Here is a 27,851-nt window from a genome sequence, read left to right on the forward strand (position 1 = left end):
GATTAAATCCAAATTTATATATATATATTCTTTAATCAAGGCTTACTTTTCATCAACTTTTTGTCTTTAACTGAAAAGGTCTTCCACAACATCCCCCTCCTCTGAACTGCCCAGCTGTGTCGGTGGTCAGGTTTGGTTCTGCAGGAAAAGATGTTTTTTGTTCAATAAATGTCACATTATTAGATAAAAAGTCACATCATGATATAAAAAGTCACATTATCAAATAAAAAGTCAAAAATTATGAGGTAGAAAGTCAAAACATACTCCATAATTTTATCTCATAATTATTTAAGGCTAAATTTCCATCAACTTTTTGTCTTTAACTGACAGAAAATGTCTTCCACGACATCCTCCTCCTCCTCCTCCTCAGCTGTGTGGGTGGTCAGGTTTGGTTCTGTGGGAAAACATGTTTCTTTCAGTTTATTTGTATCATAAACATCAATAAATGTCATTACATTAAAAAATGAATTACAATAATGGCTGTTGTTAATGTATTAATGACCGCCACTGATGTATGATTTAAGTGCTTTCATGATGATGATGATGTCTATTCACGATCATTTCCACTGTGTCCTGTCACTAATATGCAGGAGGCACCGCCCCCCCCCTCCGCCCCTCCACCGACTGCGATCATTAAAATTTGATCTACCAGTGCGGTACAGCAAATTACGCATGCGCACAGCGGGCGCCTAGGCTTCTAACTGGCGCATGCGCACTTACAAATCCCCAGAACCAGCAGCAGCGGCGGTAGCTCAGGTCAGTCAGTCCAGTCAGCAGTCATCCACGCATCTATCTATATTCCCTTTTCTTAAATTAGCCACTTTAAGCTTCGCGATACCGCCCCCAATTTCAGCGTCGGTACGGAGCCGCCAGGCCGGGACAGAGACGGAGAGAGAGGCCTCGGCCATGGAAGCGCTCGGACCCGGTAAGACATTTAAAAAAAAAAAAAAGAGGCAGCGAGCAGCGGGGAGAGCGGAGCCGTGTGTGGGGCGCGTGTGCGCTAATGCGTCGCTTCACTGGGGGCCGCGGCTCGCAGCGAGGCCTCCGCGTCCTGACGGGAAAACAAACCCGAGGCCCAGCCCGTGTAGTTTGTGTGTGTGAGTGTATTTACACCGAGCGGGAAGCCACGTTTTGCGACTCTACGCGGAGGGCTGGGGTTTTAATCGGGTATCCAGTCATGTCTGCGCGGTTTTATTTATCGGAAGCACGCACAGCCTCGTCGTGTCGGGGCTGGCATTGTGTGAGTGGGGATTTAACTAGGACCTTCCTTCCTCCTTCCTTCCGCGTCGTGGTGTGTTTACGTTGATGTTTGTTTCGCGACGTGTTTTCGTTTTAAAACCGCGTTACTTCGAGCTCATTTCGACACCGACATCGCACATTTCTGTCGAAATTTGACAAAACATCGCACCTGTGTCAAACGCCGAGGCACCCTTTTTAAAAAAAAAAGAAAAAAAAAAATTGTACCATCGCCATCAGGAACAGTGCGTCTCCTCGGGGCTGCCCTCGTCCAAGATGACAGGCGATGGGTGGAAAAAACAAAATAAACGCCAATAAAACACATGTTAGTGGCGTTTTAACGAGCGGTGCGTGCGTGTTTTGTGGCTGTTTTTCATGCGCGCGCGTGTGTGCGAGGCTTCCGCAGGGATGAATGGCGCTTTTATCGATCAGATTTTTTTGCGGGCCAGCTTCATATTATTCATCTCCTATATGATAACAAAGGCACTTATATTGCAGCGATGCAGCGATGAAGCATGCGGAGGGGGGAATCCGCCACACACCTGTACACCCACTGACACGGCGCCTTTGTGTTGCTACAGCACGCAAAATGTGTGTTTACCTCGCTTTTCCTGCATTATATTTGTGAAATGCGCCTTTACACACACGTGTAATTGAATGCAGCTCGCAGAGGAATCAGTGAAGCAGTTGTTTTGTGTGTGTTGAGTCCACACACATGCTCTTGAAAACAAAGGTGGTGACATTAGGAAAAACGTAGATGCATTATTTAAAGGGGGCATTTGCTCAGCTGCAGTATTAAAAATAAATGTTGAGCATATGCATGATGATGTGTGTGAGTACAGGGGAATGATTGGAGATGACAATATTATACAACCATCCACAGGTGTGTGTGTATGAGCCAAGACTGCCTTATTGTCACACTTAATCAGTGCAAACCTTGATGACAGCACCTGCTATGTGGCCAGTTTTACCTGATACTACCCGATTTTCACGAATGTTTTAATAAATGTGGAGACAGTTTTGAGATTGCAGACTTCGATAATGATAAATAGGGTGGTTTTTGTGTCGTACAGTACCAATGTCAGGCCTTTTACACTCATAATTTGGCCTGCAGTAGCGTGCATCTTCATGAGAGTCTTGTGCAACAGCTGTATTAAGTGATTTCCACGCTGACGAACAAGATCCTGCAGTTTCAGTTCTTCAGTCAGTAGAGTAGCATCAGGAAACTGTTGTTGTGTTGCTTTTTTTAGACCTGATAGAGAAACTATATATACAATCCAATCCTGTATAAGTCTTCACATTGCAATTCTTAATTTAAAAAGTGCATTAGACAGCTTCCTTTGGTTGAGTTGTAGGGAATTTCTTTGGACACACACACATTGTTTATGACTTCAATGTGGCTGGAAATCTTAAAGCGGAGCCCCCCGAAGGTTGTGATGAAAGCGGAGGGTGTTCACAAAGAAGCTTGTGGTTGTTTTCATTCTTTTTCAATTCATGAGGTGCGACTGTTGAAGTGGTGTTCAGATGCAAACAGTCGGCACTAGAGCCCAACCAATAGTCAAGTTTTGGGGCCAATTTGAGGGAGTGAAAACTTCTGATATCGATATTGGCCGATAAACACACTTTTTTTTGTAGTAATCCCTCAAATGTTGTTATCAAACACTTGTGACAACGATGCGCAACAAAGGCTGGATATTTTAAAGTTTAACAATAAGAATATCTAACATAATAAGAGCCTGACCAATCTATCGCTTGGCAATTATCGGCCGGTGTTTGTTGTCAATATCGGCCAATGTGACGACTTTTTGGTTTTAAAGAACACAGTGAAGAAAACGATGCTTGAAGTGATTTATGACAATAAGTGTTGAATGTAGTTTACTGTTTCGGTTCACTGATTTCAGCTTAGATAATTAAGCTCATCGTTAAACGTTGAAATATTCTGCACTTGTAACATATCGTCGTGTGTATTAACTGATGTATCGAATGTTTTACTCCCTAATATTGGTGTTGACATTGACTCCAAAAACTGCATATCGGTTGTGTTCTAGAGATAGTATCAGGGCGCTAAAACTGTAAACCTAACTGGAAATTTGAACTACCCCAGGTATCTTTTTCTGTAAAATAAAATTGTAAATATCAGTGCGTAACGGGCAACATAAAAAAACCTATAGATATATCTTTGATAGGACAATATCAGCCGATGATATGCCATAGTTGGCACAAATTAGAGCTGCACGATAAGACAAAACAAATGCCATTATTTTTGACAGATATTGCATTATGGTTTACAATTGGTGAGCATTATCATGTGTACATAGTTTCCACTGAAATGATCTGTTAAAATCATGATGATGTGATATCTTATGGTGTCTTTACAAAACAAACATGTCTTCTTACATCTGGAGAACAAGTTTTGTAGTGCAGGGCATCTGTGCAGCACTCCAGTACCTCAGTGTAATACTTCTTCGTCACACCTTTTACCTTTTTATCAAAACTTTGATGTTGCACTTGAACATTTAGCGATTTCCATATTATTTTTGATTAATTGTGCAGTTCTAGCACACAGATTTTCACAGGAAAGACGCAAATTCAGTTCAGTTCACTCTAGGTGGTGTGAACTGAGGCAAAGATGAGGCTACTTGAGTTGTAAATGTTTCAACGTCAGTGACAAATACGTGATCGTCCTGAAATACATGAGGACAATTTGGGAATGTTTGAGGATGATCTCAGTGTGTTGTGTGTTATTTCAGCAATCAGCTGTACTGCCAGTCGTGAAAATCATGAATTGGCTGATTAACAGGGACGGCACAGGTGAAATATTGCTTGAGTTGTACTTCAACTCGGCTGTAAAAGTCAAAATGAGCTGCTCCTGGGGAGTCAAACATCTCTACGCTGAGGGTGGGATAGTCCCTCCTTGTGAATGGTCTTTCTCAGTACTTCTACTTTTCCACACTCGAGCGTTGTACCTTAATCCAGGTGATTTGCTGGTGTGGGTGTCAGTGTGCTCCCTGCTCAGTGCAGTTTGTCTCTGACTCATCACCAGGCCAAGCCATCATCCTCATGCTTAGCTTAAGCCCAGCTGTCTCCCTGCTTGATCACACGGTGGTTACCAGGGACACGCGTAGCATTAGTGGGCTCCACAGTGCACGAGTAGCAAACCGTTAACTATGAATATGAGTGCACTGCTCGTGATATATTAATGGCTATAAAACGTGGGATCAGTGAAGAGATAAATCAGGAAGGTGATAATCTTTGTGCCGTGTTGTGTTGCTCCGTGAAGATGCTGGTGGTCCAGTTGGAGCCAAGCTGGACGACGCACTCGGACTACTTAAGGAGCAGAAAGACTTGTTGGCCTCCAGTGCGTCTGTCATTTTCTGTGCCAGGAAAAGCTAATTTCACTTCCTCTGTGACTCAAAGTAGATGCAGCTCTGTCTCACTTGGAGCAGAAGCAGAAAATTACGGAGGAAGCATGCTAGACGGGTTGTTTAAATTGGGGCCTAAATGCCACATTTGATGAGTCGGTATCAGGTCTCTTTGTGTGATATTGTAGCTCCATTTAATGTTTTGTTGATAAGTTCTCCTGTCAGAAATCAGACTTTTCATGCCACTTCAATAATGCATGACAAGGACTGTGTGAAACAAACCATTTGCATGGAAATGATACGTTTTCGTTTAAGTTTTACAAGGAACAATGAAATATACTTGTGGCATTCCTTCAGATGAAAAAAATCCTCGTATTTATAGCTTTCGTTCTGTTGTACTCTGAAATGTCGGTAGGTCATGTGATGTTTTCCTTGAAATTTCTCATATTAGGAGCGTTTCGTTAATTTTTCATTTCTTCCCTGAGACCATCTTGTCCAGGTTGGGGCACTAAAATATCCTCATTAACATGAATTTAGGCCAAGTCGGTTTTTTTTTGCTGAGAGGCGGTACGAAATACTGAAGTGACCTCATGTTTACCCAAGCCCTACTCTCCTTCCTTATTTCTGTATCCGTCCGTGTTGGTTTTTGCTTCGAGATTTTGTTTTGATGTAATTTAGTTGGAGCTAAAAAGAGAAATCAATGAGTTGATAACAAGCAAAAAAAAGTGTAAAATGCCAACCTTTCTCTAATTTCAGCCTCTCTTTTTCTATTTCTGTTTTAGTTTTAGACTCTTGCTCTAACAAAACGACACATGAAGAAGTTTGTCTTCACTGTTTTTGATGTTTGACTAAATGTTTTAATCAATATAATCCGTAGTTGCAGCCCTGCCTTTATCTTCTCCACTGTTTGTTCTTTCACTTCAATCAGCTGAATATATTTGTATCCATTCCCAAATTCACTTGTTGCCATTTTGGTCTGCATGGATAAAATAACTGAGACATTGCTGAATGAAGAAACTCATTTAGTGCTGAAAGGACTGGTCTGTTTATCGAGCAGTTGATTGACAGGAAGTTAATCTGCAACTATTTTGCTAATCAAATTAATCATTTCAGCTTCCCGTTTGTGGGAATGTGTTGCTTTTCTCCATCTTATGTGATTGTAAACAGAATAACTTTGGCTTTTGTTGGCTGTTGGTCAGACAAACAAGGCAATTTAAAGACACCAGCTTCGGCTCAAGGACTACTTTCTCAAGGACATTTTACGGATACCGCTAATCGAGAAAATAATTGTCACCTGCAGCCATTAAAACCTTGCGGTTTGTGGTGTTGACTGTGGTAAGTAGTCGACGGTTTGTGGAGGGAAAGATGGGTCCAGGCATCTCATGTTGAGACACACACATTGCTAAGTGTAGTAGTGTGGCAGCTGAGGAGGTTTATATATAGGTACCGCTCTGGTGAAAGTGGGAGAGGAAGAACTCGAACACGCTGAGCCTCTCACACATTAGGGGTGGGCGATCAGGCCAGAAAACAGTATCACGATCTATTTAATCTCAATCATGATCCACAATTTAAAATGCACTCTGTGTTCTCAATTTTGAAATGGCCTGTAGACCATAGCCAGCTTTGAGAGAGCCTATGAGTTTCTCCATTTGTACCATTAAAACAGAATACTGCATTAAAGATGGGTCTTTTTTGACACACGCCATGTTGTTGGCCATTAGTCATGTTACATTAACAATACGTTGCTCAAAGTAATTGGTCCCATCAGTGTACATTGGCTACATTACACGCTCATGGTTTGTTGATGTGGTGCAGATCTGCTGGCTACTAAGAGGACATTATAAAGAAAAGTAGAGATTTCTTCATGATTGAACACAATCTAAAATCACTAAATGAACAGAGTCAAATACAGAGGGTTTCTGCAGGTCTTAAAGTGTTAGAGTTCAATTTAGTTGCCTCAAAAGGGGTTTAGAAGGTAATAAATAGCCTTAAGTGCAATTTAACAAAGACATTTTTTTTGAGCAAAAATACCAAACGTTCTCTGGTCTCTGCTGCGTCAGGTTGAGGATTTGCTGCTATTGTCAGATTTTTATATCCTTATAAACTTAATATTTGGTGGTTTTGGCTTGTTGGTCAAATTTCAATATTAATCGATATGAAAACAATTTTTAGTTGCAACATAAATAACCTTGTAGTCATCTTTTGAGATGGGATGAAAGACCCTACTTTGTTCTAATTGTTGTGATCATAGTTGGCGGTTGTGGTATTATACCCCAATTATTTGTCCGTCCCTTGTACAAACAATGGGACAATGTTTCATGTAGACATATATTTTCCTGCCTCCGAAGCTTACGGCACGCACCATTAACACAGTGCACCAAAATGGAGGCACAACAAATGCATGCACTTGAATTGCTGTTGAATTGCAGTGCACTTGAAATGCTTAACTGTGGTTGTGAGACATAATGTAGAATAACAGACACACACACACAGACACACAATGTTCAGCTTGCAGCACGGCGTAGAGCACTCGGTACGCCTTTTGTTGCCATCAGTAACAAGGCCAGTAGGACAAAGTGGACTGAATCATCAGATGATTTTAATCCAAGTCGTGACAAAGAAAGGCAGACATGCAACAAATAGCTTCTCATGAGATGTAGCTTGAAACTGTATCATAGACATATTGGTGTAGAAAAGCTGAATGATGGTATAATAAAGCTTTATTTGTATGATAGAGGAGGTGGAGGAGGAGGAGGAGGAGTGGGGAGCAGGGAGCAGGGAGCAGGGAGAAGGGGAGGTGATTTGGGGCCCAGGCTAGATGAGGGCATGTTAGGGAGCGTGTTTTCAGGAAGCGATGGGGAGGGTCCCGATTGTCCGTGCTCTCGCGCTTCACTTGTTAACTGGAGCGTGTGGGTGCATGGAGTTCAGGAGGACCCCCACAGTCTCTTAGCTGTCAGTTGACAAAAGCATTGAGCAGCCTCCTCCAACCTCCGTCAATAACACCGACTCAGTGTTATTTTAATTTCATTTAAATGTGGATTTCTTTCCCCCTCGGTTATGAGCTCAATCTACTTTTGTCCTGATGTAATTCAGAGAAAAGATGGCTCTTCTTGGAGCATTTTTCTGACTCTTTTTCAGAGATCAAGTAAAATATGACGGACAGAGCAGCCATCACAGTGCCTTCTTCCCTCCATGTGAATGTCAATAAGCAGTGTTGATATGTGAGAGGTCCGTTGCAGCCTGAGGTCCTTTTGAACTGGTGGAAAACATTACATTCCTCCATTGCCTGCTACTTTTCGTGCTACCACACCTGCTTTGGTTACCTGTGTACATGCGTATCTTATGTAAGATGCATGTGTGTGTACTGTGTGTAACGGTAATCCCAGACTCTGTGCGGCACCCCTCCATATGGCCCTGCTGCTGTCTGTCTGAGAGGAGCTCGGTCTTTGTCTCCGCATGAGGGGTGGGCGCCCCGTGTGTCTGGGTGGAGCTGGGGGGCGGACCGACAGATAATTGGAGGTCATTGTTTCGCCAGCCCCTTGTTGACCCATGTAGGTCAGGGGCCGGAGTTGCGTATCAATCAAAGAGTGTATGCGGGCCTGAGAGGCCATTTCAGTGCATTCAAGCAGGTGTCACTGATGAGATGGTTTGCTACAAGCTTGGCGTTACGCCACGCACATTAGTCTATATGATTTGACATGTAATGCAAAGATAAGCGCGACCCCTTTGTTCACATTAAAATTAAACGCCAAACATGCTTTATTTGAAGCTTGATTGTTTTTTTGATGGGCGTAGAATCCATGAATTTCTTTAAAGAGTCTGACTGAGAGGAAGACGGCTGCTAATGCATGATTCACACATTTTGAAATGAATACATTTGCTGATATTCTTATATAAAGTAGAAACTGGTATTTCAACAATGTCAATAAATGCCCTTATAATTAGAGATGCACGATATGGATTTTATTTTAGCCGATACCAATAACTGTAACTACTTATTCTCCTGGCCAATACTGATAAATTAACTGACACAACTCACAATCACAACTGTGGGTAAGAAAAGCTAGTTTGTAGTGAGCAAAGGCTCTAATAAGGTTTGTGAAAACTTGTAGACTTTCTCCCCTCTTCTGAGCTGCTGTAGAACACGTAGTGCACATTGCAATCGTGTCGTCTTCCTCTGCAACTTTAAAAAAAAAGTTCACGCCTGTGACCACATTTGGCTCTCATGCTGCGCTTGTCGCTCTTCTGTCTTCTGCATGCCACCACCTACTGTACCTCAGAGTGTGTAGATGCAGGGCTCATATTATCTGCTCCTCTAATTTGATAATATAAAGTTCCCAATGTCGGGCCAATATGTTGTAAATTCCTACTTAAAAACTCTAAGGTGGTGGTAATTCACACGTGTCATGTAAGTAAGTACTTGTTGTGGCAGATTTCAACAGTCCAGTCACTTTCCTCTCTCTCTCTTTTCTCTCCAGGCCCTCCTGCCCCGACCTCTCTGTTTCAGCCTCCGCGGCGTCCCGGCCTCGGCACGGTGGGGAAACCCATCCGGCTCCTTGCCAACCATTTCCAGGTCCAGATTCCCAAGATTGATGTCTATCACTATGATATCGACATCAAGCCTGAGAAACGGCCTCGGAGGGTCAACAGGTAAATCCACCGGCGGGTTTGAGCAGAAAATGCACATGTGTATTTTTCTTTGTCTAAGATATTAATGATATTAAAATGCTGATGCTCTCCAAGCAGAAACTCTCCTCGGTGCAAGAAGTTTTAAACACTAGTGAATAGGGACATGTGGAAAAGGAAGCCTTTTGTCTTATTGTAGTATTATACTGCATCATCTCTTTTTGTTTCTGTGTTTTTGTTTACAATCCCTTTGTCTCCGTCTTCTAGGGAAGTGGTGGACACCATGGTGCGGCACTTCAAGATGCAAATCTTTGGAGACCGACAGCCTGGCTACGACGGGAAGAGGAACATGTACACAGCACATCCACTGCCAATTGGAAGAGACAGGGTTGGTATTTCAAATATGTGACCTTTTGTGTCATCAGCATGTATGCAGATTAATTTGTGTGTCTCTAAAACGGTCTGTAAATGTTTTTGTCATGTTGGAGAAGGAACGAGCTGTAATGGATTCATGAAAGGAGCAATAGTTGGCATTTGAAAAGTTAATTTCAGGAGAGCAATTCTGTTATCTGTTAAGTGTCAGGGTGTTTCATAGTGAAATAATTACTTTAACCTTTTCCTAGTTTAATTTAGAGTAATATAAAAACAACTATGCCTACTTTGTTTAAAAAAAAAGATCTGCATTCATGGCAAAAACCTTAATTGCATGATTAAAAACTCATGGTTATAAAGACTTTCATTCACATTGCTGCTTGTACAGTAATCGAGTTTAACATCAGAATTAAGCAATTTTCCCCCAGTTTGTGGCCTCTTGATGCTGACTCATCTTTTGTCATGTAAAAGACAAACTGACTCATGAATGACTCTTTCTGTGCCGCGCTTCTTTTCCAAAATCAACTTATCCATTAAGTATTTATCGCTCATCTCTGTTCTTTAATCCCTCCAGGTGGATCTGGAGGTGACCCTGCCTGGCGAGGGGAAAGATCAGACGTTCAAGGTGTCTTTGCAGTGGGTGTCTGTGGTCAGTCTTCAGATGCTGCTCGAAGCTCTTTCAGGTCACCTTAACGAGGTCCCTGAAGACTCCGTTCAGGCTCTGGATGTCATCACACGGCATCTGCCTTCCATGAGGTACCGACACTCATCACTTCTGCCTCTTCACAAATGCACATCTGTTGACAGTTATTGCCTTTCATTTTTTTATTTGTCTGTATTTCTCAATTTCCTGCTGTCTTGTGTCACCCTGATCAAATCTTATTGCACAATATAATTGCAGTGTTTGATGCCTTACTTTGGTCCAGCGACTTTTGTAGTGCAGCACTCTAACAGCTGAACCTAAAGACACGGCATTCCTGACTTATCTGTGTCCATCTCTAAATTAATTTAGATATCATATCACATCACACCAACAAATTGATAGCTTTTTTTTGGGTTTAGACTATTTAATGGACTGTAAATAACAAAAGGGTTTAAGTCTGACAAACTTGAAATCTGTTACTAAAGTGTTCCTCCTAAAAAAACTGACTTGTTTGTGTCATAAATTGGCTGATTATAAAAAAAAATAATCTTGTGGACAAGTGGTGTAACGGAACGGACTGTAGTTGATCCCTTATCCTTATGGATCAGCCCGCGTGTGAACCGTGGATTAATTGCAACATGTAACCATCTTAATCAGCTTAATTGTCTAAGATCTTAACAGACAATCCATGGAATATGTTCTTCCAGCTGGTAAGCACAACAGTGTAAAACAAACAGATATTTGAATGAAGTCTGGTGTACAAACCAGAGGGCTAGGCTTGTTAACTTAGACTCCTAAAGTGCTCGCTGGAAACTTGATGGCTCATTTCTCCCTAAATGAAACGGCCTTAAAGTGTGGAAAGGCAAACAGACAGATTATAGAGGTTTTTAAAAGTAACTCTACCTTCCTCTACCTCTTCCAAAGTCATAAGATCCTCATCGCTGCCACTGTCTGACACTATATTTTTACTACAGCTACAGTAAAAGGAGACAAATGGATTACACGATCCAAACCTCGCCATTTGTGACCCATTGCAGGACTCAACATTTCAAGAATCGAGGTGCTTTGAGTGGTGATTATTTGAGTCCCTTATTCGTCTGCTGTGTTTTTTTTTGTCCACAGGTATACTCCAGTCGGGCGTTCATTCTTCTCCCCTCCGGAGGGCTATTACCATCCTCTGGGCGGAGGCAGAGAGGTTTGGTTTGGTTTCCATCAGTCTGTCCGTCCCGCCATGTGGAACATGATGCTCAACATCGATGGTAAGACTTGATTGGAGCTGATCGACTTCAGCTGTGATTTGTTACATTCCCGTTCATTTTTCTGCATCGGGCTGATATTTATTGTGGGTGTTAAATGATTAAAAAAGTTATGTCTTAATGCTGTGAAAAACAGTTTTATTTACACCATCTGCTGCACCCTTCTTTATCAAGACTTTAACAGTTGATACATTTCTTCAGAACCTGATCTTTGTCCCGCCAAAAAAACTTGAACTTGTCCCAACTTTTGCTGCACTTCTCTCCTGCTGTCAATCTCACGATCGTTGCTATCAAGGATAAAATGATTGCCTCAGAGATATCAGATTCCTCCCTCATGCTGAAATATTATAAACCAAGCAGAGTTATGGAATTTGATAAGCTTTAAACTCCTATCTATTAATCAAATCAAACTTCCAGGATTGTATAGTCTCTCCTGTACCTGAAACAAAATATCCCTACCAATGCATAAGTTGGTCAGTGCAGGACTGGGTTTGCCTTTTGTCTAGACAGCAGTTAAGTCAGTTGAAATTGTAAAACTCAGTATTTCACAAGGTGTTGCTGTGCTAAGCAAGTTCCTTAATCCAAGAGTGAAGCAGTAGTTAAACTGTCCTCTTAACACAAAGACCAAAAAAATATTTTTTTTCTTATTCTATCAGAGACAGAAACGTACTGTGATATGATTAATAAACACAACATCTGGTGTGTTATCTGGGCTGAAATGGTTTGCATACTTTGTTTGTATCCACTGATATTGACAAGACCGAGTTAGTCATCTGGAAAGTTTTTTTAGCAGCTGCTGATGAGATCAGGGCTTTCATTATGGCTTCAAGAAGGTGCTTTAAACCTCCTTTTGTCACTGCTTCAGCCTCATTGTCTTGTTTTTACGTATTATTCTACACGACTGATTTGCTGAATAACATCGTATCTTTTGTGCCCCTCAGTGTCAGCAACAGCTTTCTACCGTGCTCAGCCTGTGATAGAGTTCATGTGCGAGGTGCTGGATATACAGAACATCAACGAACAGACCAAACCCCTAACCGACTCCCAGCGTGTCAAGTTCACCAAGGAAATAAGAGGTGAGCACTCAATACCAGCCGTAATGTTGACATTTAACAACCTGTAAAGCTGGACCAACATTAACAGACATGCACACATTAGATACACAAAGTCTGTGAGTCACTGTGTATCAGATTCACCAGAGAGATTACAGAAAGGTGTTGGCCTGAGGGCTCATGCATGTTGTAAGAACTAAAGAATCTACACCCACTGCTGGATAACCACTGCACATACACAGGGTTTGTAACGGTGCTGGAAATCCTTGAAAATGCTTGAATTTTAATGTGGTTTCAAGGTTGAAATGTGCTTCACCCCATTCAGTTCATAACAATCACCTGTTTGAGTCATTGCTTTGCATTGGCTTGGCCAGGTTTTATGACATGAAACATGAAACTCGTGTGCTGCAAAAGCTTGAAAATGCACCTTGAAAAGGTTCATGAATCATTTTGAGTGTATGTGTGTATACATATATAATTTACCTCAGCTCTAAGGTGTTGGTAAAGCTTGAGAAAGCTCCTGGAATATAATTGAATGTAATTTACCACAACTCTAAGGTGTTGGAAGAGCTTGAAAATTCTTGAAAAGTGCTTGAATTAGACAGTTGAAAGGGTGCAGGAACCCTGCATTTCTACATCAATGCAGCACACCGCAGGATTGTGTTTCTGCCTTTTGAACAGAAACTAGGCTGTCTCAAATAAGAAAATATGACCATGAGATTCACACAAGTATTCATGAGGGATCTCCTCAGTAGACCTGTGCTTTTTTCATAGCTAAATTTTTAAATGCTGGAAAAAAATGTTATTCCAAGCAGCTCCAGTCTGTTTGTCTTCTTCAGTTCTGTTACACAAAGAACATCCAGATAACCTTGTAAGACTGAATGGCATTTTTCAGATTTGAACCAGACTGTACGTTTCCTTTGACACTTGTACGCTCTCTCGCGTCTGTTTTTAGTCTGCGTTTTGAGACGGGTTGTGACAAACGTGGAGGGGAAACTGCAGAGCTGAAACACCCTGTACACAATTGGCTTTCCTTGTCGGCGTCTAACTTTATCACAGTTCTCAAAAATGTCCGTAAAGCGACGGAAGAGTGCAATTTTAATCCGATTGCAATGTGAGAATATGAGATTGCAGTTGGTCGTAAAATGTAACTGTTTCATCACATTCTTTCTTGCATGTCTTTTAAACAGGCTTGAAAGTTGAGGTCACACACTGTGGTCAAATGAAGAGGAAGTACCGTGTGTGCAATGTAACGCGCCGACCTGCCAGCCACCAAACGTAAGCGCCATTTACTCATCAGTTTGTTCACCCTCATGTGTCAGCAATACAATGTATGTAAAAAAAGTCACAACATAAGCTTTTAAACAATCAACCCAGCTTTGGTCGTGTCTTCCTTTTTTTGTTTTGCACACATTTCGCCCACACTTTCCATTTCTTCACAGGTTCCCCTTACAGCTTGAGAACGGCCAAGCCATGGAGTGCACAGTAGCTCAGTATTTCAAGCAGAAGTACAATCTACAGCTCAAGTATCCACATTTACCCTGCCTGCAAGTAGGGCAAGAACAGAAGCACACCTACCTTCCCCTGGAGGTGAGAAAGAGGCTGTTTTGATGCTTGAAAATCATTATTTTAGTTTTTTTGTAGACAAAAAAATCCCTTTTCATCTCCTTTTACTTAATGAAATGTTTCTTCTGCTCTTCCTGTAGGTCTGTAACATAGTAGCCGGCCAACGCTGTATCAAAAAACTGACAGACAACCAGACATCCACCATGATCAAAGCTACAGCTCGCTCAGCCCCCGACAGACAGGAAGAGATCAGCAGACTGGTGAGTGCTGTTTCCGTCTTGGGGTGGTGGTAAGAAAGGCAACTGGTAGGCTGCCACATTTGGTATTTCCATCACAGCTTTAAACCCATCAAATCACACCTGGCATTACATCGGTCTCAACATTTGTCTTGAGTGTCCTCTTAATCGGGAATATGCAAATATACAGATAAATCATTGAAACAAAGAGATACAACATTTTATACACTACAAAATAAATATCTTCATGTATAACATTTGCCGAATTAACAAGACGGCCCAAATTGTTAAGAATGTGCTGTAGACAGCGCTTCACAAAGATTATAAAATTTCTCCTAACGCTGCAAATCTCAAAATTGAGCGTTTTTTTTAAGGGAGTCTGGGGACTCTCTCAACAGACAACAAAGAAGTGGTCTGTATTAGTTAGTTAGTATTAGTAAAATGTTGTCTTCTTTCATAAATTTAGTGTAAATGATCAAATCAGTTAAAACAGTGTGTTGGGAGGTAAGACACACTTTGACATAGAGCAGGCAGGCTGGTACAGCACTGCCCCAACACACTGACACTTTCTATATGGAAAGAAAAAACTTGATTGTATTGAATTTAATGCCGAATTTGCAAGAATGCTTGAATGATTTAGAATTTGCCATAGCTGTTTCACAAAGCTTGCTCTCCCTCAGCAACTCTTAAAATCACACGATTTGTAAGGGAGTCTGGTGATGATGGGGTGAAAAGTTCAATGGTTAGATTGTACGCTCAGTCCCATCTTTGCCTCATTCCTCTCTTTACAATTCTAATTTCTTCATCTGCCCTTTACCTTCTCCTCCTCAGGTCAAAAGTAACAGCATGGTCGGGGGCCCGGACCCTTACCTGAAGGAGTTTGGCATTGTGGTGCACAATGACATGACAGAGGTGACGGGCCGTGTTCTCCCGGCACCCATGCTACAATATGGGGGCCGGGTGAGTACAGACACAGGAAGGGACTGTGGCAGGGTGAGTACTTGGGGATGGGCTGCACTTTTGGGGGCGCACAGGGTGGAGGGCATCACAGAGTGAATGCTGGGACATCGGGGCAAGATGCAGGTTGACTTCTGAGCAAATTTGAGATTAAAAACAGTTGCCGTTTGAGCTCACGCTTTTTGACTGAATGATACAGAGTTGCAAAGTGGGAGGAGGTATTTTGGGCACCTTTTTTGGTTGCAAAACAAAAGTCTCATTCGTGTTCCCCATACACCATATTAGATGACTCATAGTTTGAGATTGTACGGCTCAGATGGAAATCACATTCCCACGGTTGAGTCATCAGAAGATTTTGGAGCATGTTTACTTCTGACATGTTAAAAGACAAAATATATACATATTGGTAGGAAAACAAACAAAATAAAAACACACAGATGAACAAATGTGTTAGAAAATATCTGGTTGCTTTTAAAAGAAAGTTGCAGATACCGAGAGGCCTTGAGGAGAGAGAGTTGGCTGCAAATACCGCAGTACTAACTACAAACTGCCAAACATTGTACTTCTGTTTCTCTGTATTCATGCATTTAAATTGCCCACTTACAACTTCTTGAAACTATCTGAAGTCTCTGAATCATGTGACAATCTGCATTTTGAACTTCCATTGTCGTGACTCTCTCTACTGAAGGGCTCTGGAGATAACTAACCATGTATTAACCACAACTCCCAAGGTGCATTTCTGCATGAAACATCCAATCAAATTCTGATAATACAATCAACTTAAAGGAATTACACGTTAATTTTAGATTAATTGAGCATCTATGAAGCAGCGTTTTGCTCTCGGATGCACCAACAAAGCGTTTTGAACAACTCTGATTTGTGCCTCCGACTGGCTTCTTCTCCCTAGCAACAGTGGCCGAGGCTCATGGGTAGTTTGAGCGTTTGAGCTGATGGGGGGGGGGGGGGGGCGGGAACATGACTTCTTGGAAATCTTGTTGTTAGCCATAACAGAAACCCAAAAGGTCGTTAATTTGTCCTGCAGAGTCCCCTGTTTCTATGTTGAGTAGAATAGAGGATGTCCTATTCAGAAAAAATCAAATGGTGGGAAAAACAAGTACAGAACTACAACTCCTCTGATTTTGCAACTCTATAACGATTTAAATCTGTTAATTCAGGTGCTGACTGTTTGTAGCATTTAACTTGAATATGCGGACACCTATAAGACCTGGAACTCGCCCCGTCTTATAACCCTGCAGTGAATCTCTGTGGTCTGTAAAGTGCATCTCTTTAAATACTCTTCCTTCACTGACACATCTTCTAAGTGTGAAATATGTGAGCGCACATAGATGAAAGCTCGGCCTTTCAACTGTTGTATTCAGTAGAGCAGTAGAGTGTTAGTGGAGGAATTTGAGATGAGGAGTCAAGTCACTCCAGACTGCTGAGATTCGCCCTCTGAATCTCAAATCAGCTGTTTAGAGAAATCCGATTGGATGGTGCCTACGGAGGATTTTTGAGCAGGATCTGAAAGAAAATCATTTGCACCCAACTTGTCAAGAGAAGACGTGACTGGGTGCATTTTTTTCAGCCTTTATTTAAATTTCTTTTACATAAATACATGCCTTTTACTCCTACATTACAGTGTGGTTGTTGCGCATAAGAAGCTGATTTGGGATTCAAGGATTGTGTAAAGGGGGAAGAGTGAATGTGTCGCGAACAGGGGGACGATAAGACTCTGAGCCACCCAGCATTAATGTTAAACCTGTCTAAAAGACTAACTTTTAAAGCCTGTGGAGTGAATGTGACTTTATCTCTCATCTGAAATTGAAAAGGTTAATATAAATACCACAGGTGCTGAAATAAAACACCCCATTCAGAGGCAGTGAATGATTCTGCAAGGATAAAATGAAACTTTAATGATCCCTGTGGGGAAATTTGGTTCAGTGTATGGGGGCAGCTTTTCTTATACGCTCCGCTTCATTTACGATTGTGCTTCACTGAAATGCTCTTATGTGCCAGTGCCAAGCTTAAATCCCTTTATTGGCTCCCTGAACTATACGTTGGTTAATTTACCCAAGATCCTATCACAACAACACTCTCTCTCTGAAAGGTTTGGCCACATGCCTGCTGGGATATCGGGTCTAATCGGCTTCCACTGAAATGCTTTTAATTGTAGACTGCGAGCTTTTCCCATTTGAATGACTCGAATGCAAACACACCTTCCATTTTAAAACGGCATGCTGATGTTTGTGGACATAAAACTAGAAAGTATTTATATAAATGTGAGATGGGAAAAGCAGCAGTCTATTTCAAATGTAGCATGCGTTGTGATGAGGTTTTCATATTGCGGACAACCTGTAAGTCATGAAACTGTGATCAAGTTTTTTTTTACTTGAGACAATCTTATAATGAGACAGACGCTTTTAACGTTTCTTTGCGTCCAGCTCTCAGGTAGTTCATCGTGGTCACTTGTTTTAGAGAATAAAAGCTCCTAATGGCCTTTGGCAAATCTCGTTAACTTAATTGAAAGCCACTGCTCTTTGAATTTGTATTCACAACCACACTCGAGGGAGTGGGAGCACTCACCTAATGATGTGCCTTTTGAATAGATACACTAGACTTGTTCGTTGTTCATGTCAGGACTCCTGATACGGGAAGCTATAAAACCCAGAATATTTATGTGAAAGAGCGTTATTTTTAAAGAAGTCTCCACAATGCTGAGCATAGACTGTGTACATCCAGTTAAGATAACTATTTAATGTACAGAGCATCATTACATAGTGACCACTTTGAAACTTCTATGTGTGTAGAATTGGATCTTTGTAGGCATTGTTTGACTGTATATGGTAGAAAAATCAAAGGTGTAGGCTGTACTATCTTTTGTATTGGCTCATCCAATCGGGGGGTTGACTAAGAGAGTAGGGACTCTCTCCGCAGAATAAAACCGTGGCCACGCCCAACCAGGGCGTGTGGGACATGAGAGGGAAGCAGTTCTATGCCGGCATCGAGATCAAGGTCTGGGCTGTGGCCTGCTTCGCTCCACAGAAACAATGTCGAGAGGACCTGCTCAAGTGAGTTGTGGCATCAACTGTTTTGAGTATGTACTTAAGAAGGATGAGAGAAAGTGACGCCGTGGCTCCAGGGATGCTAATGTCGGTCCCACCAAACTGAAATGTCTTCAAGTATTGAATATGTTCCTTGTTGTTGGATGATGTATCCTACTGACTTTTCCTCTAGCTTCCACCCTGAGGTCCACACTTGTGGTTTTGAGTGACCAGTAAATATTAAATGGATTGTAATGATATTTGGTTCTGACACTCATGTCCTCCTCAGGAATAACTTTGGTGATCTCATAAATTTTCTTCTAGCCAAATCGTACATATTTAGAATTTGTACAATACTTGAGTTTATGATTTGAATACGTGCAAAACTAGTGGCACGCACATCGGCCTCAGATGTGCCAATTAGCACATGTTGGCACGCAAACACATCGAGCTACGTTTTAATCCATCAGCGGTATAAAACGTGACTGTTGCATCCACTTATTCTGAGAAAAACACAGTGGACGTTTTGCACCAAAGGCTATATTGTGATTATTTTATATTACATTAGATTTGAAGACCATTTTAATATTGCTGTTTCATAAAACTAAGTTTTAAATAAAACACACAAAATAAGGCAGGATCTAAAAAGGCAGAATTATACCCTGTGGTGCATTAAGTCAGTCGGCAGATGTGTTGTCATACAGAAGAAAAAAAAAAAAAAATAACCAAGAAAAATGTCAAAATCTTATTTAGCTGAAAAATAATTATATTTCCTGTCTGGTTTTCTGAGATTTCTGAGGATTCAACAGTTATTCCAGAGGGATTTGGTGCATCTCCTCTTTCCCCCGCTGTTTTGAATTTATGATGCCATATCTCAAAATGACAAAGAGATACCAGAATCAGATGGAATTGAGGACAAGGCTTTGGGGGTCTGCCATTTGGTGGTTGGGACATGCTACTCCATCTTAAAAGGTTAAAAATAGCTTCAAAATATCAGTGTACCCTCACAAAGCAGTTAGTGAGGCTGCAGACACTGCGGTACCTGTAGTTACAATGGGCTTGCGTATGTTGAATAAATCTTTTGATCCCACTTTACATTTAATTTGATTAGATAGACGTTGCTACTCACGTTCATGCTGCTGATTTCTAATGATTTTTCAATAGGAGCTTCACTGACCAGCTTCGAAAGATCTCCAAAGATGCTGGGATGCCCATTCAAGGCCAGCCATGTTTCTGTAAATACGCCCAAGGAGCTGACAGCGTGGAGCCCATGTTCAAACACCTCAAAATGTCTTATGTAGGTCTGCAGCTGATTGTGGTCATCCTGCCTGGCAAAACACCAGTCTATGGTAAGAAATCCATAATAGTGAATGAGCAAAAAGGTTAAAGCTTTTTAGACTTGACGATGAAAGGAAGAGGGTTACATGTGTAGGAATTCAATTTTAAACTCAATTATTTCTGATCTTAATCTTTGTTCGTGTCCGTTTTCGTCTGCAGCTGAGGTAAAGCGGGTGGGGGATACTCTCCTTGGCATGGCAACCCAGTGTGTGCAGGTGAAGAACGTAGTGAAGACGTCCCCTCAGACCCTCTCCAACCTGTGCCTCAAGATCAACGCCAAGCTGGGAGGCATCAACAATGTCCTGGTGCCTCATCAGAGGTCAGAGTGGATTTTGTTATTTCTCCGCTGCAGTCCAGAAGAGAGTCTGGAATGCTTCTTGGCTTTGAATGGTGTAGATTGGTCGGATGTTTTCTGAGTACAAATAGTCCTCTGGTAATCATGTGGTAAAAAACAGTAAAAGTTAAAGTGATGATCTGCACAGTTTCATAAAAAAAATTATTTTATTGGAATTAATTTTGTTTAATGATCTTGGATCTTTTTTCTCACGAAATTTTCTTCATAGTCGTGCTGTTGTTGACTGAATAAGAATTATGATGCACAGGCCTGTGGTGTAAAGTCTCTTTTCTTTCTTTTGTGTGTCCTGTTTGTGGTTCAGGCCGTCTGTGTTCCAGCAGCCTGTCATCTTCCTGGGTGCAGATGTCACACATCCTCCAGCGGGTGACGGGAAGAAGCCGTCCATCGCTGCGGTGGTTGGCAGCATGGATGGCCACCCCAGCCGTTACTGCGCCACTGTGCGTGTCCAAACATCCAGGCAGGACATGTCACAGGTGACATCGACTGTAAGTACATTTGTAGATCTTGTCCCAAAATTCTGATGGACCATTGAACTTCAGTTTTCTATTAATAGTTCCCTCCTGTTTTTTGAGTCTACATCAGTTGTTATTGTCTGTTCCAGGAGCAACTCTTCAGCCAGGAGGTAATCCAAGACCTGACCAACATGGTGCGAGAGCTGCTCATCCAGTTCTACAAGTCCACGCGCTTCAAGCCTACACGAATCATCTATTACCGTGGGGGCGTGTCAGAGGGACAAATGAAACAGGTGAGACAATCTGGCAAATTTCTACCAGTTGTTTTTGTGCTTGTTTGTATCTTGTTTCTGCAAAAATGTTGCCATTTTGTGATCTACTAGGCTGGAATAGCAGCTGTGGTTCATTATGAGAGGAGTCTTTCAAAACTTCAACTTTTAAATTTAACTACAAACGATCAAATTAAATTAATATGTGAAATAAATATGTTCAGTATCAGTAGATACCATTCATCTGTGTGTAGTGTTTTTTTTTATAATAATTTTTTTGTATTGTATCTATCAGGTTGCGTGGCCGGAGCTGATAGCCATCAGGAAGGCCTGCATCAGTCTGGAGGAGGATTACAGGCCGGGCATCACCTACATAGTGGTTCAGAAACGCCACCACACTCGTCTGTTTTGCTCGGACAAAGCCGAGAGGGTCAGTAGGAGTTCGCTCCACTATGATGCGTGGTATTTAACCACCTTCTATTGTACGAGACTGTACTGTGCGAGTCTTAACAGTTATTATCTTATTGATCACCGTCTGCAGGTTGGTAAGAGCGGTAACGTCCCAGCAGGCACTACAGTGGACAGCACCATCACACACCCGTCCGAGTTCGACTTCTACCTGTGCAGCCATGCTGGAATTCAGGTGAGAGATTCACGCTCACGCACTTGTCAGAGATGAGGGTTAAATCTTACTTTTCCCACCCCAGCTCTCCAAGTCTCTGGCAGATTTACACGCCAAAATATAGAAATTATGGTCACAACTCATTATTTCAGTGGAAATTGTCCTCAAGGGTACGGCAATTTTGCTCCATGGTTACAGTGATAATGATGGGTAATGACACTAAATGGCATGATTTGGATGCTTCTTTGACCTATTTTTGGCTGTTATTTAAAGTGAGACACTGACCACAAGCTGTCTTTTCAAGAACATTTAAAAGATGGCTGTAAAAAGTGAAAACAGAAACTTGGAGTGGTTTGTGCACATTTCAGCATTTGGTTTGGTCATAAGAAATTTTCTGTCCAAACTTGTGTACTGGTGAGCTTGATACTGCCCGTTAAAAATATAGGAATTCCTGGTTATAAAAAGAAATTAAGACCGCTGAAACATGCCTCATGCTGGTTTGTCAGTTTAGCCAACGAGCAGCGCATTTAGCTATTGTGAATTGGCTGGTAGTGTTCTGAAAAGGGAGAATTAAAACATCATGTGCTGTATCTGAAAAGAACCACTGTCTATTTCTGGAAAAAAAATCAGAAGATGGAGGTTGTATGTGTCATCAAGTAAATATAGTGCACATGGCATGATTTAGAAATAAGAACATGTTGTGTTCCTTCTCCTCTCAGGGAACCAGTCGTCCTTCCCACTACCACGTCCTGTGGGATGACAACTGTTTCACTGCCGATGAACTGCAGCTCCTCACCTACCAGCTGTGCCACACCTACGTCCGCTGCACGCGCTCCGTCTCCATCCCAGCACCGGCCTACTATGCCAGGCTAGTGGCTTTCCGAGCCCGCTATCACCTGGTGGACAAAGACCATGACAGGTGAGGCAGCACCGGGAATCTGTGGGTTCAGTTCAAAGGAGACAATTGACATAACCTGTCTGTACCTGAGTTGGACCAAAGCCAGAGAGTTGTGTTGTCACAGCTGTTAAACCAACACCAATTGTGTGCCTTTGGTGTTGTAACACATATGTTTAGATCCTAACTTACTATTTTAAAACACCGAAGTCGCACAATAACACAAACAAACTGATTGAGACAGCGGTAGACCAGCAACTGATGTGTTCAATGTGGTTATAAATAATGTTTTTGTTAATGGAGTCTGGTGGCTTTAGAGAGAGCGATACAACAGCTGTTTCTGGTTAAACAAAAAGGATTTTATTCCTTAACAAAGAGGACTATCTCACGAGGGATCCTTTCCATAAAGCTGTCAGATACTTGAAATGATAGTCTGAATCTGTCAGTGGCAGAACCACTTTAGTTTCACTTAGTTTTGGGTTGTGTTGTAGCCATTGCAGCCAGTTTAGTGGCTGCCGACTAAGGTGAGCTACTTGGCCAATTTTCTTTGTTTCCTATCAGTCATTCAGACACCAAAATATGTGAGGATAGGACAAAAGTCTAAAGATATTCGCCAAAAAATCCCACACTAGTCGGTTAAATGTTTCGACTTCATAAGAAATGTAATGCAACTTTGCTTTCCAGCTCCTGAGTTCTGAGAGGTTAAAATTACTATTTTTGTCAATGGAGTCTGGTGGCTTTGTACAGTGATACATATCTGTAAGTGATATCTCTGTGGTGATCCTTTCCATGATGTTGTCAGACACTTGAAATAACAATCTGAGGCTGTCGGTGGCAAAAACAAGCACATTTAGTAGACTTACTATGACAGGCGCTTTTGTCCTCAAGGATTATGTTACAGCCAGTCTACTGAACCGGTTCCAAAACCTTTTGTACATATTAGTCATTTAGACACCAGAATATGTGAAAATACGATCCATATTTAGAAATGGATGCCACTAAATCCCACACGCTGGTCTTTTAAATGTTTCAACTTGGCAGCTTCTCTGTTCCGGGAGGTAAAAAATTATATTTTTGTGAATGGAGTCTGATGGCTTTGAACAGCACGTTACAGCAGCTGTTTCTGGTTCATCAAATATGATCTTATTCAAAGTTTGGACAACAAAATATGTGACAATATGACTGGGTCTAAAAATACCAGGATTGCCCTTTTTAAAAGACCCTCTTTGTCATTTGTAGTTAAAAATAAATGTGTACTGTATTCTGGTTTGGATTTGGTTGTTGAACTGAGTCTCTGGTCTACTCTTTTTGTCTCAGCAAAGCACTTTATTTTAAAAAAGTGATAATATAAAATAAGAAAAGGCCAGTAGAGGCACGTGTTTCCAGAGGCGAGTTTTCATCCCTGCACCCTCCGTTTCCTGCATTTTTGTGATGTGATATCATCCCTGACAGTCAAAGTAAACTCTGCCTTTCTCTGTCTCACAGTGCTGAAGGCAGCCACGTGTCGGGTCAAAGTAACGGCCGGGACCCCCAGGCGTTGGCCAAGGCAGTTCAGATCCACTATGATACCCAGCACACCATGTACTTCGCCTGAGCTCGCGAGCACGTCAGCCAGTCCACCCGCGGATTCCCTTTTCTCTCTGTCTTTTTATCTCTTATTTGCCAGTCTCTCTCTCTCACTCTCTCCTCTTCCTTGACATCTCTCTCTCCTTGTAGTCTGTCTCTTTCTCTTCACACTCACTCTACTCATTTTCTGAATCTGCACCAAAGCGGCTCTTGGACGGGAAAAATCTGCTGCGTTCCGACGTCCAGCAGGTTTTTGTTTTTAAAGGAACAATCTCCAACCAGCGTTCCCAATTGAGCCGCCTTTCAAACCAGCAATCCAGCACTGCGAACCCTGAGGGTTTCCAGTGCACAAAAAAGAAAAAAACAAACCATACACACATATACTACAAGTTGAGCCATTATTTTAAGTTTTTTTCTATTTGAATGTCTGCACTCTTGTGTTTGTAAGATACACTGAGCAAGGGAGTGGATTGGCACAGTCTGTGTCAGCGCAGCTCTTTAGCTCTCCCAGCTAAGCAGGACTCTTATCTACTTTTACCTCAAAGCCCCTTTGGGCAAAATCTGTCACAAGGTCTTGGGTTTATTGGGTGGTGGGGAGGGGAACTCTACAGGAAAAGAGACGGAGGGGTGTCGACCTTTTGAGAATGATATATATACATATATATATATTTTCCTTTTTATGAGCGTGTGTTTTAACTTTTTCTCCTTTACCGTCTTTTACAAGCGAGGTGACCTGGGTGTCATGCCCATAACTACTTTCCTCCCATCATAGCGAAGAATACGCAAGTCTTTGTGAGTGAGTGAATGTGAGTGTGTGTGTGTGTACGTGTGTGCGTGTGCGCGTGTGTGAGCATCTCTGTATATACATGTACTGCTGTATGAGAGTGTGTTTGTGTGTGCGCATGTGTTTCATGGCAGGCCACTGAATTGTAAAGGGAAATCAAGGAGATAACTGCTGTAAATGCCTCAGATTTGTTGTTTTTATATTCACACATACAGTACATATAAGCATATATTTACATCTATAGAGCAACTTTGAGACATATGACTTAAACGGGCCTCATGGAGGCTGGTGTGGGTATTTGTAGCAGTCCTGGTTTGCTTATAAATTGAAATGTTTTGAATTGCATTTCACTGCGAGCGTAAGATTGGTGGGATTTGCACCTTTTGTGCCCCAGAACATCGTTCAATCCCAGAACAAAGGTGATTTAAATCATTTCAAGTGTAAGTGAAGTCAGGTCTGATGTGTAGCAGTAGTAACCGTGGTCTGGCCTGTGACTGGCTCAGCATTGGGACCTGTTAAAAGGCTAAGGCATTAAACACAGAGCATGGTCTTATCAGCCATGCTTTCTGTGTGAAAAGCAGGATCTTATTTTTCTTTGGACCTGATTATCTGAAAGATTATATGATGACACGGCTGGACGTTGCTTTTCTTTTTGTTTTGTTTTTTTTTTGTTTTCTTTTTGTAGTAGTTTCAAGGGCCGGAAACCAACGTAGTTTTTTGAGGTCTCCCTTGTTAATACTGGCCAATTCATTGCACTGACCCGGGACGCTAGGCAAGCAACAGAGGGCACTCTCAATCTCTCGTACCTTTATGCATTTATACATACGAATCAACAAAGCAGATTTGTAAAAGTTTAATATAAGATGTTTTGTGGTTATCTTAAAAAAAAAAACTGTTGTTTAGAATTAGTAGTTTACCATTGATGTTGTTGTTGTTGTTCTTATCGTTGTTGTCAATGTTGTTACTATTGTGATGAAATTTTACGGTTGGCAGCAAAGCCAGTTATAGTTACTAGTGCGACTTCAGGAATAGACTTCAGTTGTTGAGCTGCAGGTTTAACGGGGTTAGAGCTTTGGGTTGGAACTTTTTTTTTTGTAGCATTCTGGTTAATGGTGAGAAGGAGACGTAGGCCCCAGGATGGATGAATTCATGCTTCCTCTGTAGGTTTTCGAGGTATTGTGTAGCACTCCGACTGGTAGGACAGATCTGCCGCTGTGTTATATCACTCAGGTGGTTTTGATCAGATAGATGGAGACAATCAGGGATTGTAATCAGAGTGAAACTAGATTAAGGGATTGGTTAAAAAGCGGTCTGCGAAAAGGCAATGAGTTGAATTTTTAGACTTTTTAAATAATGGTTTCTATTCCTCTGTGTGTATTTGAAGTATACCCATCTTAAAGTCTCTGCTATTTGACGGTGTTTGTTTCATATTTTTATGCATTTTTAACACTGGATTAAATGAATTGACAATAAGCATAAGCACTGCCCGTGGACCCCCTGTACAAACACTCGGCACACTGTCACCATGAAACCTGGTGGCAGTTGCACAAATGGTGCCCCCTGGTGTCGGAGGGAGAGTTCGGAGGAAGAGGTCGACGTGCACGCCTCATCAGGGGGGGACAGCTCAGTGGAAGCCCTTTTGTAATAAACCACCCGTAAAGCAACAGGTTTACTATGAAATGAGTTTGAGCACCTGCCTGTTGGAGGCGTGGACGTTGGCATCGGGGAACAGAGAAGCAGGAAGTGAAGAGCGTCGGGGGGGATTGGGAGGGTGTCGTCGAGGCATTGCATGCAATAAGTTTTACTCTTTGCAGATCAATTTTTAAAACGTGCACTAGTTTTACCAAGCCAAACGGGCTGTGATTGAATATTCATCTGGCATCTCTAATGGGGAATGATTTGTTTTATATCCTTCACAATATTAAACTCCAGTCAGATCAGTGATCACTCCCTGTTTTGTAACATTGCGAAGCAATATTAACCCAGTTCTAGTTTTCAAATGTGGAAAAACAAAGCTATAATTCTACTCATTGTGGTTGTTGGTCTACTCTCGCAATTGTGTCTCTGTATTTTTTTTAATTTTTTTGTTATTTTTAGTTTATTTTATTTGCTTGTATCAATCAGTGGGAATGTGCATTTGGTGGAATAGTTATGTAGGCTTTAGACAATTTTCTTTAAAGTAACAAAATGTAGACTTTGCTCGCCTGCATGCCAGAGTATTGTCCTTTTTAAAAAGAAAAAAAAAAAAAAGAAAAAAACCTTTTTGGAATCATATTTATTATGAGAAAGAAAAAAATATTAAAGCTTTTTTTGGTAAATGTTTATCAATTTAGTGGGACTGTTTTAGGCTAGCAATATTTGTCCAGTCTCTCTAAGATGCATTTTAAAGATTCCTACACAAATGTCAGTAATTTGGGAGGTACACTCTGTTTTCTGAGGCGAGAGGGGATCGGCTCTTTGCGTTGTGTTCAAATTCAAACGAGGTACTTTCTTCAATCACGGACGCGTTAAAGACCCGAGCCCTCTCGTCTTCCCCAGGTTACTGTAGCGAGCGTCCATTTTGTCTCCTCGTTCCTGGTTTGTACCTGTGGCCACGCCTCTCGGTGGGGGCTCTCCTGTCACCATGGCATCAGTGGAGCAGGATTACCTCTTTTTAACCTTTTTAAAAAAAACTATCCATAATTCTTTCTGTGCCCCGATAGAAAGAGAGCATGAATTATTTTTAAATTCCTCTCACTTTGATATATTGTTATATCTTAACGGATTTGTAATTTGACATTGTGTATTGTGTATTTTTGTTTTATTTTGTTTTTCCTTTTTTTGGTTCCTTTTTTTTTTCGGGGGGTTGTTATAGCTCTGCTCTGTTTCTTTTGTTTTTTTCTGCTAGTGGTCTCTGAAGCTGTGTGTGATTGTCTAATAGCAATAAGAATCACAGAGTTGGAACGTCCCAGTTTCTGTGAATGGAACGTTCTGATTCTGTGAATGAACGTAGCCCTTTCTGAACGGTTGTGAGAGGGCGGGGCATGTTGTGGCCCCGCCCCCCCAGCAGAGGGCCATTCACTCGCTGTTATTGCTATTATGTGACATGTTCAAATACTTTTTTTTTTGTTTTTGTTTTTTCTTTTCTTTTTTTTTTTAGCCTGCAGGGAATTCTTGTGTTAATGTGCAAAGTAATAAATTGGTATTTTATGCCTATAACACATCTTGTGTGTTCTCGTCAATG

General features: G+C 41.5%; 1 protein-coding gene and 1 long non-coding RNA gene across 3 annotated transcripts; one reads left to right on the top strand and one right to left on the bottom strand.

Moving 5' to 3' along the window:
• Positions 1 to 72: 72 nt before the first annotated feature.
• LOC311273265 lies at positions 73 to 1,636 on the bottom strand. Its single transcript, XR_014624655.1, has 3 exons — positions 1,465 to 1,636; positions 329 to 394; positions 73 to 138 (listed from the first exon to the last, which is right to left on the bottom strand). It is a non-coding gene; the product is annotated as an uncharacterized lncRNA (long non-coding RNA).
• ago4 (argonaute RISC component 4) lies at positions 743 to 27,828 on the top strand. 2 transcript variants are annotated; one of them, XM_084380229.1, is made up of 19 exons: positions 743 to 925; positions 9,077 to 9,248; positions 9,492 to 9,612; positions 10,171 to 10,352; positions 11,362 to 11,498; positions 12,437 to 12,571; positions 13,738 to 13,825; positions 13,990 to 14,137; positions 14,254 to 14,373; positions 15,181 to 15,342; positions 18,226 to 18,374; positions 19,512 to 19,696; positions 19,845 to 20,004; positions 20,342 to 20,525; positions 20,642 to 20,785; positions 21,057 to 21,191; positions 21,303 to 21,404; positions 22,103 to 22,302; positions 23,764 to 27,828. In XM_084380229.1, the coding sequence occupies exons 1-19, from the start codon at positions 907 to 909 to the stop codon at positions 23,870 to 23,872; spliced, it is 2,652 nt and encodes an 883-aa protein (XP_084236355.1). In that variant the 5' UTR covers positions 743 to 906; the 3' UTR covers positions 23,873 to 27,828. The 2 variants fall into 2 exon arrangements, with proteins under 2 accessions (XP_084236355.1, XP_084236354.1); XM_084380228.1 differs by having other exon boundaries at positions 809 to 925; positions 18,241 to 18,374.
• Positions 27,829 to 27,851: the final 23 nt, after the last annotated feature.

Source organism: Pagrus pagrus (assembly GCF_965226575.1).
Source record: "Pagrus pagrus genome assembly, chromosome: 17".
In the NCBI taxonomy this organism is placed as follows: Eukaryota; Metazoa; Chordata; class Actinopteri; order Spariformes; family Sparidae; genus Pagrus; species Pagrus pagrus.